Source organism: Chiloscyllium punctatum, chromosome 10 (genome assembly GCF_047496795.1).
Source record: "Chiloscyllium punctatum isolate Juve2018m chromosome 10, sChiPun1.3, whole genome shotgun sequence".
NCBI classification, from domain to species: domain Eukaryota; kingdom Metazoa; phylum Chordata; class Chondrichthyes; order Orectolobiformes; family Hemiscylliidae; genus Chiloscyllium; species Chiloscyllium punctatum.
In genome coordinates this window covers 6,089,112-6,107,525 of record NC_092748.1, presented here as the reverse complement: position 1 = coordinate 6,107,525, position 18,414 = coordinate 6,089,112, and the positions used below count along the sequence as shown (strand labels likewise).

Below are 18,414 nucleotides of genomic sequence, written 5' to 3'. Positions count from 1 at the left end.
TGCATGGAACTAGAGATGGGTGAGATCCTCATCAAAATATTTTGCATTAGTATTTACTGTGGGGGAAAAGACATGGAAGCAAGGGAGCTTGGGGAAATAAGCATGATGTTTTGAAAAGAATCCATTACAGAAGGGAAGGTCCTGGAGATCTTAAAACACAAAGATAGATAAATCCCTGGTCCCGAATCAAGTGTATTCCAGGACATTCTGGGAAGCTAGGGAAGAAATTGTGGGGCCCAGAGCAGACATTTTGTATCACTGACAGCTACGAGTGAGGTGCTAGAGACTGGAGTGCGGCTAATGTTGTGCCATCATTTAAGAAAGGCTGCAAAGAAATGCCAGGGAATTACAGGCCAAAGTGCCTGACGTCAGTCTTAGCTAATTTGCAAGAGCGGATTTTGAGGGACAGGATCTACATTCATTCGGAAAGGCAAGGACTGATTAGGGATAGTCAGCATGTCTTTATGGTAGGAAATCATGTCTCTCAAACTTGATTGAGGCTTTTTCACGAGGAGACCAAGATGATAGATGAAGGCAGAGTGGTAGATGTTGTCTACATGAACTTGAGCTGGACCTTTGGCAATGTTCAATGCAGTGGACTAGTTAGTAAGGTTAGATCACATGAGATCCAGGGAGAGCTAGCCAAGTAGATATAAAATTGACTTGACGGTAGGAGCAGATAGAGGGTAGTGTAGAGGGTAGCTGTTCAGATAGGAGGCCTGTGACCAGTGATTTGTGGTCAAGGATCAGTGTTTGGTTCATTTTTGTTCATCACTTACATAAACAATTTGGATAAGAAGGTAAAAAGCATGGTTAGTAAGTTTGCGGATGACACCAAAATTGGTCGTATATTGGACAATGAAGAAGGTTATCTAAAGATAGGACACAATCTTGAACAATATATAGATGGGTGGTCAAAAAGGCATTTGGCACGCTTGCCTTCACTGCTCACTCCTTTGAGTATAGGAGTTGATACGTTATGTTGAGGTTTTATAGGACATTGGCGAAGGCTTTTCTGGAGTACTGTGTCCAGTTCTGGTTGTGCAGTTATAGGAAGGATATTATCAAGCTGGAGAGGATTCCGAAGAGACTTACCAGGATGTTGCCAGGTCTGGAAAGTTTGAGTTATAAATAAAAACTGGGATCTTTTCCACTGGAGCATGCCTGATAGAAATTTATAAAATGAGGTATAGATAGTTGATGGTAGTTGCCTTTATACTAAGGATGAGGAATTTCAATACTACGGGGCATGAGGAGAGACATTTAAAAAAATATCCAAGAGGCAAACGTTTTCACAGAGGGTGGTTTTGCACGTGGAATGAACTTCCTGAGGAAGTGGTGGATGTGGGTACAGTAACAATGTTTAATAGCCATATGGATGGATATGTGAGTAGGAAATATTTGGAAGGATACAGGCCCAGAACAGGCAGGTGGGACCAGTTTAGTTCGGGATTATGTTTGGCGTGGATTGGTTGGACCTAGAGGGTCTGTTTCCGTGCTGTATGATTGTAAACTGGATCAGTGGGCCGAGGAATGGCAGATGGAGTTTAATGCAGATAAATATGAGGTGTTGCATTTTGGCAAGATAAACCAAGACAGGAGAGCCCTGGTGAGTGTTGTTGAACAGAGACTTAGAGGTGCAGGTGCACAATTCCTTGAAAGAGACGTTACAAGTAGATAGGTAGGGAAGGCAGTGTTTGGCACACTTGCCTTCATCAGTCAGAGCAAAGAGTACAGGAATTGGAATGTCATCTCACATGCCAGATAAAATACTAGTATGGCCACATCTGGAGTACTGCATACAATTCTGGTCACCCTGCCATAGGAAGAATGTTATTAAACTGGAAAGGGTACAAAAAAGATTTACGAGAATGTTACTGAGACTGAAAGATTTGAGTTATGAGGTTAGGCTGGGAGTGGAGGATGACCTTATAGAGTTTATAAGATCATGAGAGGCATAGATAAAGTGAATAGCCAAGGTCTTTTCCCCATGGTAGGGGAATCCAAAATGACAAGACACAGGTTTACGGTGAGGGGAAAAATTTTAAAAGGGACCCGAGGGGTAACTTTTCTTTGCCAGAGTGATGTGTATATGGTAGAACGATCTACCAGAGGAAATGCTAGAGGTGGGTACAATTACCACATTTAAATAATACTTCGACAGGTACACGGAAAGGAAAGTTTAGGGAGATTTGGGCCAAATGCAGGCAAATGAGACTAGTTCAGTTTAGGAAACCTGGTTGGCATGGATGAGTTGGGCCGAAGGGTCTACTTCTGTGCTGTATGACTATCTAACAGACAACATGGAAAGTTGTCAAGGTATGTCCTGTATGCAAAAGGCAGGACAAATCCAACCTGGCCAACTACCACCCCATCAGTCTACTCTCAAAAATCAGTAAAGTGATAGGAGGTATTATAAAATGTACTATCAAGCAGTACCTGGTCAGCAATAACCTGCTAAGTGATTCCCAGTTTGGGTTTTGCCAGGACCATTCATCTCCTTATCTCATTACAGCCTTGGTCCAACCATGGACAAAGGAGCTGAACTCGAGTTGAGGTGAGATTTGACAGCCCTTGATATGAAGGTTGCATTTGACTCAGCAGTGGCATTAAGGAGCCCAGCAAAACTAGAATTAATGGGCAATCGCTTGACTGATTGCAGTCATACCTGACACATAAGAAAATATTTGAGGCTGTTGGAAGTCAGTCATTCCAGCACTGGACATTTTTGCAGGAGTTGCTCAAGGTAGTGGCCCCAGACCCAACCATCTATAACTGCTTCATCAAAAACCTTCTCTCCATCATAAGGTAAGAAGTGGAGATGTTTGTCAATGATTGCATAATGTTCAGCACCATTCATGACTTTTCAGATACTGAAGCAGTCCATGTTTAAATGCAATGAGATCTGGACAATATGCAGGGTTGGGCTGACAAGTGGCAAGTAGCATTTGCACCACACAATTACTGTCTCACCATTGCCCCTTGACACTTAATGGTGTTACCATCTCTGAAGGTAGGCTTGCTCACTGAGTTGGAAGGTTCATTTTCAGACGTTTCATCACCCTATTAGGTAACGTCTTCAGTGGGCCTCAGGCAAAGCACTGCACGTGATTCCTAGTTTTTATTTATGTTTGGGTTGGTGATGCTATTTCCTGTTCTTTTTCTCAGGGGGTGGTAGATGGAACTCAATCAATCAACAAACCCATCTACCACCCCCTGAGAAAAAGAACAGGAAATGGCAACACCAACCCAAACATATAACTAGAAAGCAGGAATCATGTACAGTGCTTCGGCTGAGGTCCACTGAAGGTGTTAGCTAGTTGGGTGATGAAATGTCTGGAAATGAACCTTCCAGCTCAGCGAGCAAACCTACATCCAGAACCTCAACCTGAGTTACAAATCTTCTCAAACCTCGCTAGGTGTTACCATCACCAAATCCCCAAACTATCAATATCCTGAGGGCTACCACTGACTAGAAACACAACTGGACTTGCCACATCAACACAGTGGCTACAAGATTAGGTCAGAGGTTAGGAATACTGGCAGGTAACTCGCCTCCTGCTTCACCAAAGCCTATCCATCACCTACAAGATACAAATTGGGAAATATTCTATCACACTCCTATTTGCCTGGAGAGGTGCAGCTCCCATCACATTCAAGAAGCTTGAGACCATCCAGAAAAAGGTGCCTGTTTGAATGGGACCACATCCACAAGCACCTAATCCCTCCACCTCTAATGCTCAGTAGCAGCTGTGTGTTCTGTTTACAAGATACACAGAAATTCACCAAAGATCCTTGGACAGAACCTTTCAAATTTATAACTGCTCATCTAGAAGAAGGGCATTTGTGGGAACACCACCACTTGCAAGTTCCCCTCCAAACCACTTGGTCAAAATCCTGAATTCCTGACTTGGAAATATATTGTTGTTCCCTCACTGTCACTTCACCAAAGGACATGGTGTTCAAACCACAGCCAGTGGACTGCAACGTGTCAAGAAAGTAGCTCTTCATCACTTTCTCAAGGGCAACTGGGGACGGAGAACAAATGCCAACCAGCAACACCCACGTCCCATGAGTTAAAAAAAACCACTTCAGAATGAACAAAAACACAGCACCAAATATTCATTGTAAAAATAGTTTCCTTCCTGAGGGTTGGCAAATTCTAAAGGTAATTCGTGACTTGATTTTATTAACTAAATTAATCTCAATTTAAATTTTGATCTTACCAGTACTGGGCATGTGATTGACTCTGGAAGGGGTCAGCAACTCAATCGACTGATCTCGACCGGAAAGTCCATCTGAAAGTGAAAAGAATTCAGTTTCATAAATAGTCTGCAACATCTGTTGTACTTCCAACAGCATGGGGCGCTGGGGTGGGGTCAAATAGTCAGTCTCCCTCCAGCATGGTACTTTTGACTGATTTTTTAAAACAAAAGTTTACATGCAGCGCACGACTAGCTAGATATGAAGCAGACTGTCCAATCATAAACAATGGAGCCGCCTCGGAATCTGTAATATTACATTTCGCTAAATTATCAGAATTTCTCGTCGTTTTCCAAGCTGTACTCTAATAATGCAGTTGTAATTGGCAAAGTCACTGAAAATACATTTTCAACCATTCGCCACAGACAAGTAAACACACTGGGGAGGCAGAGAAAGAAAGACCTTTCATTGTCGGTAAATCACATGAAAATGTGGCTCATTGTTGACAGAAACCGAACCCTGGGAGGTGGGAGCTAAAAATAGCCTGAACATTGCAGGGGATTAAAATGCATAAACTCAAGGGGGACGCGGTATGTTAGGACTCAAGGGTCAGTGAGAAATAGTTCTGTTTCTGGTCAGGAAACGTCATCATCATAAAAGAATAACAAAAGTGAATGAAATCGAGAGAACAACGTATTTATTTCAAATCGCCTTATACACAGAAGGAATGTACACCATTTAACTTTCGAATCTGTTACCCACACATACAGTGGGTCATCTTACTCTATTCTGCACTCTCTGCTGGATGGGTGGTTATGACAATCTATTTTACTGGAAGATTAGGCTTTCGTTTTACAATGACATTTTGTGAATCTTTCTCGCATTGGACGGACTATTTCAGATTCCTTTCAGCTTCACACTAATACAAAAGAAAACAATTATCAGCAGTTCAACTTGTTTTGGAATTCACCTCCGTTCGATTGCCAATTCTCCAGTTTCACTTCGCTCTCACACATTTAACCCTTTGGTGATAGAGGTGCTACCGTCTACTCGCCGTTCTTAAAATCTAATTTCGTCTCATCGGAAAGCCGTCAAAATTCAGTTGCATGAAAATGTAACATAATTACCAAAGTGCTATTACAATAGAATAACAGAAAATCAAACCTAAACAGAAAATAATTCAGTTCCATGACATCGCCCAACAAGCAAATTGTTCTAACCCTTTTCGAAATTATCGATGCTAACACAAACTATCGTCTACTGCATATTCAAGCACACGCAAAAATACATAACAATCAAAATAAGAGGTCCGGCTTGGAGAAGCGCTGCACGTCCCACCTACAGTGATTCCTGTACTTGCAGGCGGCTTGGAAAATTTCTGCATTGTGACACCTTGCACAAAATCCAATCAACTGTTTATCTACAGCGATGCACGAGTAAGTAACGCCGCTTCTTTTAAAATATGAAACGCTTGAGACTTGGAATATACCCCCGAGTTTGTTCTGACAGCTTTCACCAACACATTGTATAAAGACAGAAAGCACCTCCACTAGCAGGCGATAATGACGCAATCAGCAAGGAAATGACCCGATTTCATTCAATTCTTGCGAACAGAATAAAGTCATTGTATATTCTGCAAGCAGAACAGCACCGTTCAATGTGGCACCACCAAAGTTGCGTTGCATATTATTTACATTCAAAGCGGGAGAAAGCGAGTTGGTGAACACAAATCAGCTCTCATATTGGATTCCCCAGGCACAATCGAAAAGCACAAGACAGTTCACCAAGACCTATCTGCATTAGAGTGTACCTATTCTCCTCTATTTTGAGAGGCTTGGGGTTTCCACAAAATCCCTCGAAAATTAAAACTAAGTAGCAAATTGAGCCTTTGTTCGGCAACAAAATATCCCAGTTCAATTGAAATTGTAAATCTGTCTGTTTTCATTTCGCTGCTGATTTGCCCAAATTTTGTTACATAACTTTTTTACACATGCGTACATCACTGGTAACTGGCAGGTCAGACCATAGTTCAGAGGCAGCTGAACTGGGTGGACGTGAGAATAAGTTCAAAACCCTCATCTCATTGAGATGCTATTGTCAAGTTGTCGCCAGTTATTAGAATATAAAGGGGACCTATATTCTATGGGCTACTTATATTGCTAAAATATCTGACATGAACGTTAGCACATTGCAAATTTTGCGAACTAGTTTACTATTATAAATTATAAGCAAATTTTATGTAGGAACCCTACTGCGAATTTTTTTTTACAGAAGTGAGGGCAGTGAAAGTAATAACGAGTCAGATTAGGTCATTTACAACAGTGTAAATTAATTATTAGCTTTGCATTAAATTTAAATGAGCCAATTTTTAAAAAATCATTACTCACGAACATATAGTATTTACAGATGAAATAGGCATATCTTCTTAATTTGTTACAAAGAATATTTATACTAAATATGGCAGATCATGACAAAGCATTAATACCCATAATTCTCAAATTCATTAATATACTTAATCTACACTGAAATTGGCATTTAATAATCGAGCAGCAATTCTGTAAGATAAAAAGGTGTATTATAATAAATACCACTCCCATACGAATTTTAAGTAAAGAACACCCCCAAAGCACGTCACAAATTGACAAAGAAGTTGAACTGGATTAGAGTGGTGCTAAAAAAGCACAGCAGTTCAGGCCGCATCCGAGGAGCAGGAAAATCGACGTTTCCGATTCCACATCCATCCTCTCTCACCTATCACCTTCATCCCACCCCCATTGACCCATTATAATCTTTGCTACCTTCCCCCACCCTCCTCCCTGACCTATCGCCTTCATCCCCAACCCCACTCACCTATTGTACTCTATGCTACTTTCTCCCCACCCCCACCCTCCTCTCATTTATCTCTCCACGCTTCAGGCACTCTGCCTCTATTCCTGATGAAGGGCTTTTGCCTGAAATGTCGAATGTCCTGCTCCTCAGATGCTGCCTGAACTGCTGCGCTTTTCCAGCACCACTCTAATCCAGAATCTGGTTTCCAGCATCTGCAGTCATTGTTTTTACAAAGAAGTTGAACTCCAAACCTAGGGAAAGAAGTTAAAGGAGGACAGATAGCTTGGTCAAATGACATTTTAAGAAGGTTTTGAAAAGATGGGAAGGGTATTTCACAGAAGAGTAAGTCAGGGTCACTGTGGTCATCTGGACAAATCAGGGATTTGCAGACTGAAATGTCAAGAAGAGGTGACTGACATGGGAAAGGAGAAGATTGCTAAGATAAGGTTAAGCATAGCAATAGTTTAGAGTCATAGCACAGAAACAGACTCTTCGGTCCAACTTGTCCATGCTGACCAGATATCCCAACCCAATTTAGTCCCATTTGCCAGCACCAGGCCCATATCTCTCCAAACCCTTCCTATTCACATACCCAACCAGATGCCTTTAAATGTTGCAATTGCACGAGCCTCCACCGCTTCCTGTTGCAGCTCATTCCATACGCGTACCACCCTCTGTGTGAAAAAGTTGCCCCTTAGGTCTCTTTTATACCATTCCCCTCTCACCCTAAACCTATGCTCTCTAGCTCTGGACTCCCCCAATCAAAGGAAAAGACTTAGTCTATTTATCCTATCCATGCCGCTCATGATTTTATAAATCTCTATAAGATCACCCTTCAGCCTCCGACACTTCAGGGAAAACAGCCCTAGTCTATTCAACCGCTCCCTATAGGTCAAATCCTCCAACCCTGGCAACATCCTTGTAAATCTTTTCTGAACCCTTTCAAGTTTCACAACATCTATCCGATAGCAAGGAGATGCAATACTCCAACAGTGGCCAAACCAATGTCCCCTACAGCTGCAACATAACCTCCAAACTCCTGTACTCAATACTCTGACTAATAAAGGAAAGCATACCAAACGCTTTCTTCACTATCCTATCTACCTGCGACTCCACTTTCAAGGAGCTATGAACATGCACTCCAAGGTCTCTTTGTTCAGCAACACTTGATGAGTATGAAGACTTAAAATTTAATGCATTGTACATGTAGGTCAGACAATACATGATTTTTTAAATATATTGCAAAATCATTGTTCTAATAGTTTAGTTAATACATAAAGGGAAGAAGATGCATACTCCTTGGAATCTGACGACTGAATATAGGGTTTATTTTAATATGGCTGAATACTAACATTTGTTATCAACTACAGTTAACTGGAGAAAACACTAGAAATACTTTGGATTTCAAAATTTACTTGGCACAAATTGGCTAATTACCTGCAAATATGTAATTTTTTAAGCACAAATCAATTCTCATAAATCCAATTCCAGTAATCTTTAAATTTATCCAAAAGGGAAAACATTATAGAGAAAAAAAATCTGATTTGACAAGTTGTTGAACCAGCATTCTTCAAAGGTTCAACAAATTCAATCTTACTTTATGATCAGACTACAAAGAAAGATCAAACTTCAATTTAATGCACAAATAGGAGATGTTGCATACAGAGAAATTATCAATTCTGTAAATTTATCTCCATCTGGCTCTGCTAATCTTGGCAATTTCTGAGCCTAATCTTCACTGACCTTTGTGCATGTGAACAATACATGAGTCTACAGAAGGTGTTCCAATTTCTGTGCTATTATCCCCTTCATTTTACCATAAATAGCACACAAATCTGTCTTCATGAACGTGCCATTTAAAATCTTCCATTTAAAGAAGTGTGGGCTCATGCTACTAGCCCTACAGCCAAAATAACCTAAAATTCCAAATTAGTATTATTGTTTTAATGGTCATATTGAGTGCTCTTTCTTTCTTCTGGATTTTAACAGATTGACTAAAAAAAAAGGTAACAAACTTACTGCAATCAACAGATAGTGTCATAGACTCATATTGTTAGATACCTCAGTAAGCAGTAAGTAACCTGCCTTCTGACTCCCCAGAGCCTGTCCACCACCAACAAGGCACAAGTCTGGAGTCTGACGGAATACTCTCTACTTCGCTAGATAGTGCAGCTCCAAAACACTCAAGAAGCTTGACACCATCGAGGATGAAGCAGTCTGCTTAATTGGCAACAGATCATTAGACATTCACTCCCTCCACTAGTGATGCATAGTTATCGTGGTCTTTACCATCTACAAGATGCACTGTCGAATTTTACCAAGGCTCCAAAGACAGCAGTGCCTTCCAAGCACTACGTAGAGGGATAAGGGGAGCAGATATATGGGAATCCCACAAACTGTAAGTTCCTCTCGAAGCCACTCAACTTCCTGAAATGGATATATTGCCATTCTTTCATTATCACTGTGAGATAATTAAAGGGTTAATTTGGTCTGCTGACCTGCAGGAAATTGGATGTCTTGAGGGCAGAGTGGTATACATGTTTTAGGGTGGGATGTCTATGTCTTACACGTAGCATGTAAAGAATTTACATTCCCATCCTTGCGATTCAGAGCCATTTGCATGGCCATTTCCTCGATATTCAGAGTAAAAGCATTTATGTTACCATTCCCTGTTCAGAATCAATAAGAACATTGCAATTCAAATTCTGACTACTCCATGCAGTTAAAAAAAGATTCACAACAGATCTGGCCATCTAGGGATGATTTACATTACATTGTTTCTGGAAATGATGTGATCACTACATTGAGTCTTGAGTGGCATGTGACTGTGGGGGAATGGCTGGGGATCGTCTTGTGGGCGTTACTGACTGTAATGATAAACTCTTGTACTGCATAAAGGAAGGACGGTTTCTTTTGCTCAGAGAGATCTTTGACATGACTCCGCAAGCCCTGTGAAGTGAGTTAATGGTTCCTCCAGAAAGCTTGTACTTCTTAATAAAATTTTGGTTCACAAAAGTTGGCATGTTGCAGTTGCATCAAGTGTGTAAGAATCTCAAGAAAAAGAACCTAACAACTGGATCAAAATCCTAGAGCTCCCTCTGTCACAGCACTGTGGCCATACATACATAAAAGTGGATGGCAGCATTGTAAGGCAGCACCTCATCACCATAAGGACAATTATGGACAATTAAGGATGAGCAAAAAATGCTGGCCCAGCCAGCAAAGTTCACATTCTCTGACTGAAGTTAAAAAAAAATACTATCCAAGCTAAGGTCCCAGCAGACTTTCTTTAAAAAGTCCAAGAAGTGTGTGTATTCTTCAAAAGCTGACCAGAGGTCCAAAACAAGTTCTTGTCAGTTTTGTAATATGGCACCTATGATGGTTGCAGCACAAGTCAACCCCAGAATTCAAAACGTTGCTCACTGTCTAATAAAGTCATTATAGAAAAGCATACCAAAAATATACAGTTGTACAAATATAGAATAGGTAGTTTTATTTTCATTGGTGATGTGTATTAAAATATAAATTCTTCCCTTAATGATAAAATCCATTTTGGGATTAATTCATGTTTTTCTAAAAACATTGCTATGGCTTAATTAACAAGACTTAATTTAGTTTATTCAGATGAAATTTTAAAGTAGTCTATCCACTTAAGAGAATTGATGAGGAATAAAATTTGTAGTTAAACATGCTTGGTGTGCAAATACTTTAAAGGCAAATGGATTTATTGTGCATAATATAGCAAATGAAACAAAACATGTTGCACATTTATGTCAAATTTATTGCAATTCAAAGTGCACCATAACTTTTATAAATGTACTCATTATAAAAGTATTAAAATATGATGTGACTACAAAGTATTTTCCTGCTAGCATAGTGAAAAATATGTATTAATACAGGGTATCAGAAATTCTGGAATTATGACCAAATTTTTGGCCCACAGTTGTGCCCTTTGGTCAATCTCTCCTCTATATCCCTAAGCACTGTTAGCATGTGACATACTTATTTTTGGCAACAAACCTGTAAAATAGAAGAATGCAAAGACTCAAGATTTTCTTTCTAAAATGGACATTTAATTTTAGACAAATGTTAATATTTACATTGCAGAATGAAGGAAATTCAACAGATTAAAGAAGTAATCTTTTCTCATTATCTACTTATCTAAAAATTTAAAACCAAAGCCACTATTTTATCCCTGCTAGATGCAAATAGAGTGTGCAGGAAAACAATACATAATCCTTGTAATGTTCATCAAAAAGAAAGAGAACCTGAAATGATTTTTTTTTATTTTCAAAAGATTTCTTTGTGAGCCAAGAGACACACAAGCCATCCATTAAACTTGCAAGGTTGTGTGCTGCAATTGCCTTGGACCAAGGGATACCATCACAAGTCCAAGACTTATGCTGGTTTGGGAATGTTCCCATCAGTCCCTGATAGTGGTTACCTGATGCACCCACTACGAATATTGACCACTACTACTGCAGCATTCAGGAGTCAGTCTGTTCAAGCTTATAATTGAGGTCAGAGCAAATATGCTCTATGCTCACAACAAGCCGGGGTGAGCCTGACATTCAAACACTAGCCCACTGCTCGCCCAAATTCAAAACTAGTGCTCTTCTATAAACTACTTGATTACCATAACACTGTGGTGGTAGTGGGCTTGAAACTGTCGCTGTGTGGTATGGGTAAAAGCACTGAAACCACAAGTGTACACGGAAGAGATTTAGACTCAGAGTCATTCAGCTGTATAGCAAAGAAACAGATCTTTAGCTCCAACTCATCCACGCCAACCATATATCAAAATTAATCTAGTCCCATTTGCCAGCACTTGGCCCATATCCCTTTAAACAGTTCCTATTTATTGACCCATCTAGGTGCTTTTCAAATGTTGTAATTGAACCAGCTTCTACCACTCCCTGTGGTAGTTCATTCCACATGCGCACCACCTTCTGCATGAAAATGTTGTCCCAAAGGTTCCTCTTAAATCTTTCCCCCTCACTTTTGTTACAACACAGGGTAAAACCTTCTGATGATTAAACAAAACACACAGAAAATCTCACCTCGCCTCATAATCTGTTAAACTTTGAGTGACAGAGGACTATCCAAATTCCACTATTTAAAGAAAAAATAACAATTTTATTCAATAACTCCAAAAGAGAACTTTAAACAACAACTAAGTACAATTGTAAGCCTCCCTTCTTATAAAAAAAGATACCTATCAATCTATAACAATATACTGATCCAATAAAGCCCATATTAAATTTACAGCAGATCAATTTTCAAAACCAGTTGTCATCTGCAACTAACAAACTTCCTCTGTTTACAGATTCCCGAGTCCTCTTTGGTCTTCTGCTACAAAGATGTTTCATATGAAAAAAGTACCTTTCAGAGATAAGGGTTGCAAGGCAGTCATTCAAATGGCAGATGGTGCTCTTTCTCTGGCAAACTGTCCAAAATTCCTGCTTTTTATATCCCATTGGTTTGATGTTGTCAAAACAGTAGAATTCAAATTTGACTGGGTTTTAATACCTTGGGTTATAAATTAAATTGATTGATTGAATTTGAATTGATGTGAAAACAACTCAATATCTGAGTTACAGCTCAAATGTTACATCTCCAAATTGTCCAGTACACTTTGTGCCTGCAGTCTGTCACATACAGGTGCCTGCATTCACTCTCTCTTAAAGGTACAGTACACACCTTTAACATCATAACATCTTAAATCTATGCCTGCTAGTTTTGGACTCCTCTACCCAGGAGAAAACACCTTGGCTATTCACCCTATCCATGGCCCTTATGATTTTATAAAACTCTAAGGTAAACCTCTCCCTTCAGACCCCAGTGCTCCAGCGAAAAAAGCTCCAGCCTGTTCAGCCTCGCCCTATCGCTCAAACACTTCAACCTTGACAACATCCCTTAAAATTTTTCTGAATTTTTTTCAAGTTTCACAACATCCTTCCGATATGAAGGAGACCAGAATTACATGCAATATTCCAAAAGTGGGCTAACCAACATCCTATATGTTCGAACATGACCTCCCAACTCCTATACTCAATACTCTGACCAATAAAGGAAAGCATACCAAATGCTGCCTTCACTATCTTATCTATTTGCAACTCTACTTTCAAGGAGCTATGAACCTGCACTCCAAGGTCTCTTTGTTCAGCAAAACTCCCTAAGAACTTGCCATTAAGTGTATAAGTCCTGCTAAGATTTGCTCTCCCAAAATGCAACAACTTGCATTTATCTAAATTAAACTCCATCTGCCACTCCTCAGCCCATTGGCCCATCTGATCAAGATTCCGTTGTAATCTGAGGTAACCCTCTTCGCTGTCCACTACACCTCCAATTTTGGTGTCATCTGCAAACTTACTAACTATACCTCTCACGTCCACATCCAAATCATTTATATAAAATGATGAAAAGTAGTGGACCCAGGACCAATCCTTGTGGCTCTCCACTGGTCACTGTCCTCCAGTCTGAAAAACCCTCCACCACCACCCTCTGTCTTTTACCTTTGAGCCAGTTCTGTCTCCAAATGGCTAGTTCTCCCTATATTCCATGAGATCTAACCTTGCTAACCAGTCTTCCACGGGGAAGACTTGTCGAACGCCTTACTTTAGTCCATATCAATCACATATACTGCTCTGCCCTCATTAATCCTCTTTGTTACTTCTTCAAAAAACTCAATCAAGTTTGTGATACGCGATTTCCCACACTCAAAGTCATGTTGACTATCTCGAATCAGTCTGTGCCTTTCCAAATACATGTACATCCTGTCCCTCAGGATTCCCTCCAACAACTCGTCCACCACTGAGGTCAGGCTCACTGGTCTATAGTTCCCTGGCTTGTCGTTACCATCTTTCTTAAACAATGACACCATGTTGGCTTGTAAGCTTTTCGGAGCAAGCAGAGAGTTCACAGCAGGTAAACAGTTCATAGAAGAGTTTGGGGCTCTTTGTGGCCCCCTTCTACTTCACCTGAGCCTTTGAAATATTTGCCACTCCATCTACCTCTAGCTGGCTTTGGAACTCAGACTCAACATTTAATTTGCTTATCTTACTTCACAGAGAAAGATAGTGAGACAATGTAATCTTAGACAAAACAAAACAGTTCATTAAAATAGTTATTCAATACAACTAATAATGCTAACACATTTTTATTTCATGCAGTCAATCCTATGTCATATTCGTGTAAAGGGAAAAAAAATTACATTTAAACAAAAAACTCAAACACAATAATGTCTAGCTTTCATGTTCATAATAATGGTGAAGCTAACACTCACTACCACTATGGAGTAAATCTGACAGCAACTTTTGAAGTCTGCACATGAGAAATCCAAAAGTGATGGTCAGAGATATCCCACTCTGTCACAGTTTGCCATAACAGTATCTTCTCATTTGACTCAACATTGCAAGATATGCAATAGAGTCAATTTAGAGCACATGCCCATATTTCCCACTGGATTAGCAATAACAGGTAGGGCTGGTACATTTAAGTGAAAGTAAATCTCTAATAATGTGAACATTAATAATTACTGTCATATGGCTTCTCTGGCTCAAAAGAATTAATTTTATAAACTTAGTGTCAGATTTTTTCTAACGCCCCCCTCGATTCTCTTTTTCAATCTTGGAAAATATTCTGTACTTGATTTAAATCTAATTTAGACATTTAGCTCAATGAAGATACATCAATCTGGTTGAAGAGTCTCACTTTTTCTTCTCTGCCACAGATTTCCTGTAAAGGGCATCACAGTTGGTCAGAAATCAATTTACAGCAAGTCTTCAAAACGACCTTAAAAGTTAACAGTTTGCAAAATGTCTTCATGCATAATATACGTTTTTGTGGCATTCTTGGGATGAATATTAAGTCATCAGAGTTATCGTGTATTATCAATGCTATTCCCTAATGATTTCTGTGACATCTTTAGACTGGGAGACAGAGGAATTTGGAAGCATACTGTTTTACTTTGTTGTACAAGAGAAATAATGTGCAGCTATAAAATATCAGAAAAAAATCCAGATTACTTTTCAAAAAACTGTTCATAAGCAGAAATCAGAACTGAGCCCCATGTTCTTACCTACTTGCTGTATCTTGTCAACACCATCCAAATACATGAGCACCAAGCAGTCAGCTAACACGTGTATGCTGACAACACACCAACTCCACTTATCTTTATTTTGCCATTGCTTGTATTTTATTCTATTCAATCATGGAATGAATGTTTAATTATTGCTAATTCCTAATAGCCCTGGAATGGAGTGACTTCCCAGGCTATTTCAAAGGACAGTTAAGAGTCAACCACATTCAGTAGACCTGGACTCACACATAGGCCAGACCAGGTAAAAATGACAGATTTCCTTGCCTAAAGGACATTAGTGAACCAGTTGTACCTTTATGATAATCAATAGTTATATGGTCGCCATTAGGCTAGCTTTTAATTCCGGATCCTTTAAAAAATAGAAATCAAATTTCACTACCTGCTATGGTGGGAATCAAACCAACGTCCCAGAATGTTAGAGCCTGATGTTTGAGATTACTGGCCGAGTGTCACTATGGACTCCCCTGTCTGAATGCATCACAAAATCTCAAGATCGCAAGAAACTACAAAGTCGTGAACACAACCCAGCACATCATGCAAACGAGCCTTCTCTTCATTGACTCCATCTTTCCATTACCTTGGGAAAACAATCAACATATTAACTCTCCTCCACCTTCTTCCTTTGGTCAGAAGATATAAAAGTTTAAATACATATATGAAGAGATTTAAGAACAGCTTCTTCCTTGCTGCAACTTCTCTACAGTTTTAACGCTGTTCTATACTCTGTTCTGCTACCTTGATGCACTTTGTATGATATGGTCTCCTCGTATAGCACACAAAATAACATTTTTCATTGTATCTCGGTAAATGTGACACCAATAAATCAAAGTCAAACATCAGATTACTGTTCATATACAACTTGGTGTGACAAGAAGTTTCCTCCAAATGCATGATCTTCATTACCTCTCAAGAACTTTAAATGCTGGTTATGAATATCCGTTTACTGCCCTGATTACTCAAGCTCAAGTTACTCAGTTTATTTCCTGAACTTTTACCTTTTAACCTCCATCCACTTATCTACAGCTGGCAGGCTCCATTCTTCACAAAATTCAGCTTATCCAAAACTCTTATGCCACATCATTCCTGCACAGTCATAACCTTACCCATATTATTCCTGGTCCCTAGCGCCTTCAAATTTACAATCCTTAGCCTAGTATTCAAATTTGTTCAAGGTCTCATGTCCTCTTGTATCTGTAACCTTCGCTAGGCCTACACAGCCACCCCAGACAGTGCCCTTTCATGTATCTGTCCTGTCATCAATGTCCAACAACAGTCATCAAGGTGCTCTGAAATTCATAGCTAACAATTTGCTACTTCAACAACTCCCTTTGCTAATCTTTCATCAAGCTTATCATCCCTTTCAAAATCTTCATTGCCTCAGTATCCATTTTTTGCGGATTATGCTTTGTGCGGGACTTCTTAGTGATTTTCATTGTCACTGCAGAGTTTTATTTGGGAATCAAAAAGCAGTCACTTATGTAGGCAGGTGCTGTTGCCAAAGTATATATAAAGAAGGTCACATGAACAGCAAATAGTAGCAATAATAAGGATGTGATTTCCAGGATACCACCAAAACGCATGTACACCACTTCGTTTGGAGTCACTGAGCCTTTTACATTTTCTTATTTGTTCAAGAAATGTGAACAACAGCACTTTATGGGCCAGCATTTATTGCCTATCTCTAATTGCCCTATCTTGGAACTACTACAGTCCCTGGGATAAGCATACCCACAGTGCTGTTTGGAAGGGAGTTCCAGGATTTTGACACAACAATAGAGAACAGCAATATCATTCCAAGGCAGATTGATCCATTATCTGAAGGGGAGCTTTGTAGCTTTGTCCTTCTTGGTGGTAGAGATCCTGGGTTGGGAAAGTGCTGTTGGAAAGGTCTTGGAGAGTTATTGCTGTGCTTCTTGTAGATGGTATGGATTATTGCCACTGTGTGTTGGTGGAGGGACTGAATATGGAAGCTGGTGAATGGGGTGCCAATCAAACAAACTGGTATGTCTTAACAGGTAATGAGTTTTTTGAATATTGTTGGAGCTGAGCTCATGCGGCAAGTGGGGAGTATTCCATCACACTCTTGATGTGTGCTGTGTAGATGGTGGACAGCAATGGGGAGAAAGAGATTTGCAGAATTATTAGCTTCTGACCTGTTCTTGTAGCCACGGTATTTATTTGGCTGGCCCAATTCAGGTTCTAATCAATGGTAACCCTAGGATGTTGAAAGTGGGAGATTAAGCATTGGTAATGTTGTTGAAAGTCAAGGGGAGATAGTTGGTTTCTCCCTTCTTAGAGATGGTCAATGCCTGGTAATTTTGTGGTGTGAATATTACTTGCTATTTAAACACAGCCTGGATAATGTTCACGTCTTGCTGCATATGAACATTGACTTCTTCAGAATGAGTCAACGCAAATGTTGCTAAACTCTGTGCCATCATCAACAAACATGCCCACATGCCCACCTCAGTAGTTCTGACAGAAGAAATGTCTTTGACGAAGCAATTAAAAATGGTTGTGTCTAAGGCACTACCATGAGAAATTCTAATCAAGTAATAACAAAGAAAAACAAAAATGACTCAATGACTCCAAGAAATTGCTAGAAAAACTCAGCAGGTCTGGCAGTATCTGTGGAGAGAAATCAGACTTAACATTTCAGGTCCAGTGACTGTTCTTCAGAACCAATGGTAGCTAGAGCCAAAAGAGAGAGGAACAGTTGGACAGACATTAGTAGACAACAGCCAGCCTAGGAGCATGAATAGCTGCTAATGGGGTCTACAATGGGTTGTGTGTAGTAATAGACTGTGTGATAAAAAGGCCTGGTGTGTGCACGTTTGGGGGGCGGAGGTGGTGGTGGTGGAAACCATGGGGAAGATGCTCAAGCACTAAAATTTTTGAACTCAATACTGCAGTCCAGAAGGTTAATCAAATCTAATCAAATAATGCTTTGGTGTCAAGGATAGTTGCTTTCACCTAATCTCTAGAGTTCAGCTCTGTGGTCTGTGTTTAGATCAAGGCTGCAATAAGGTCAGAGGTTGAGTGGTCCTGGCAGAATCCAAACTGAGCTTAGAAAACAGGCTACTTTTGAGTAAGCGCCACTCAAAAGCACTGTCGATGACCACTTCTGCAAATTCTATTGCTGATGACCGTGAGTAGACTACTCATGCAATAATTGGCCAGGTTGGATTTGGCCTGCCTTTTACAATTGGCCAAAACATTGCATCTGTGATGCTGAGCATGTCACGAAGAGGCAGGCCAACTGGGTTTCAGTTTATCATTCA

The 18,414-nt window shown here is 39.9% G+C and overlaps 1 protein-coding gene across 10 annotated transcripts in view; it reads right to left on the bottom strand.

The window, feature by feature from the left end:
• hdac4 (histone deacetylase 4) overlaps positions 1-18,414 on the bottom strand; it is a 497,199-nt gene that overhangs the window by 327,679 nt on the left and 151,106 nt on the right. For all 10 annotated transcript variants that reach the window (XM_072578375.1, XM_072578377.1, XM_072578374.1 and 7 more), the window contains one exon: positions 4,227-4,298. In XM_072578375.1, the coding sequence (XP_072434476.1) occupies positions 4,227-4,298 (72 nt within the window). The remainder of the gene's footprint in view (positions 1-4,226; positions 4,299-18,414) is intronic.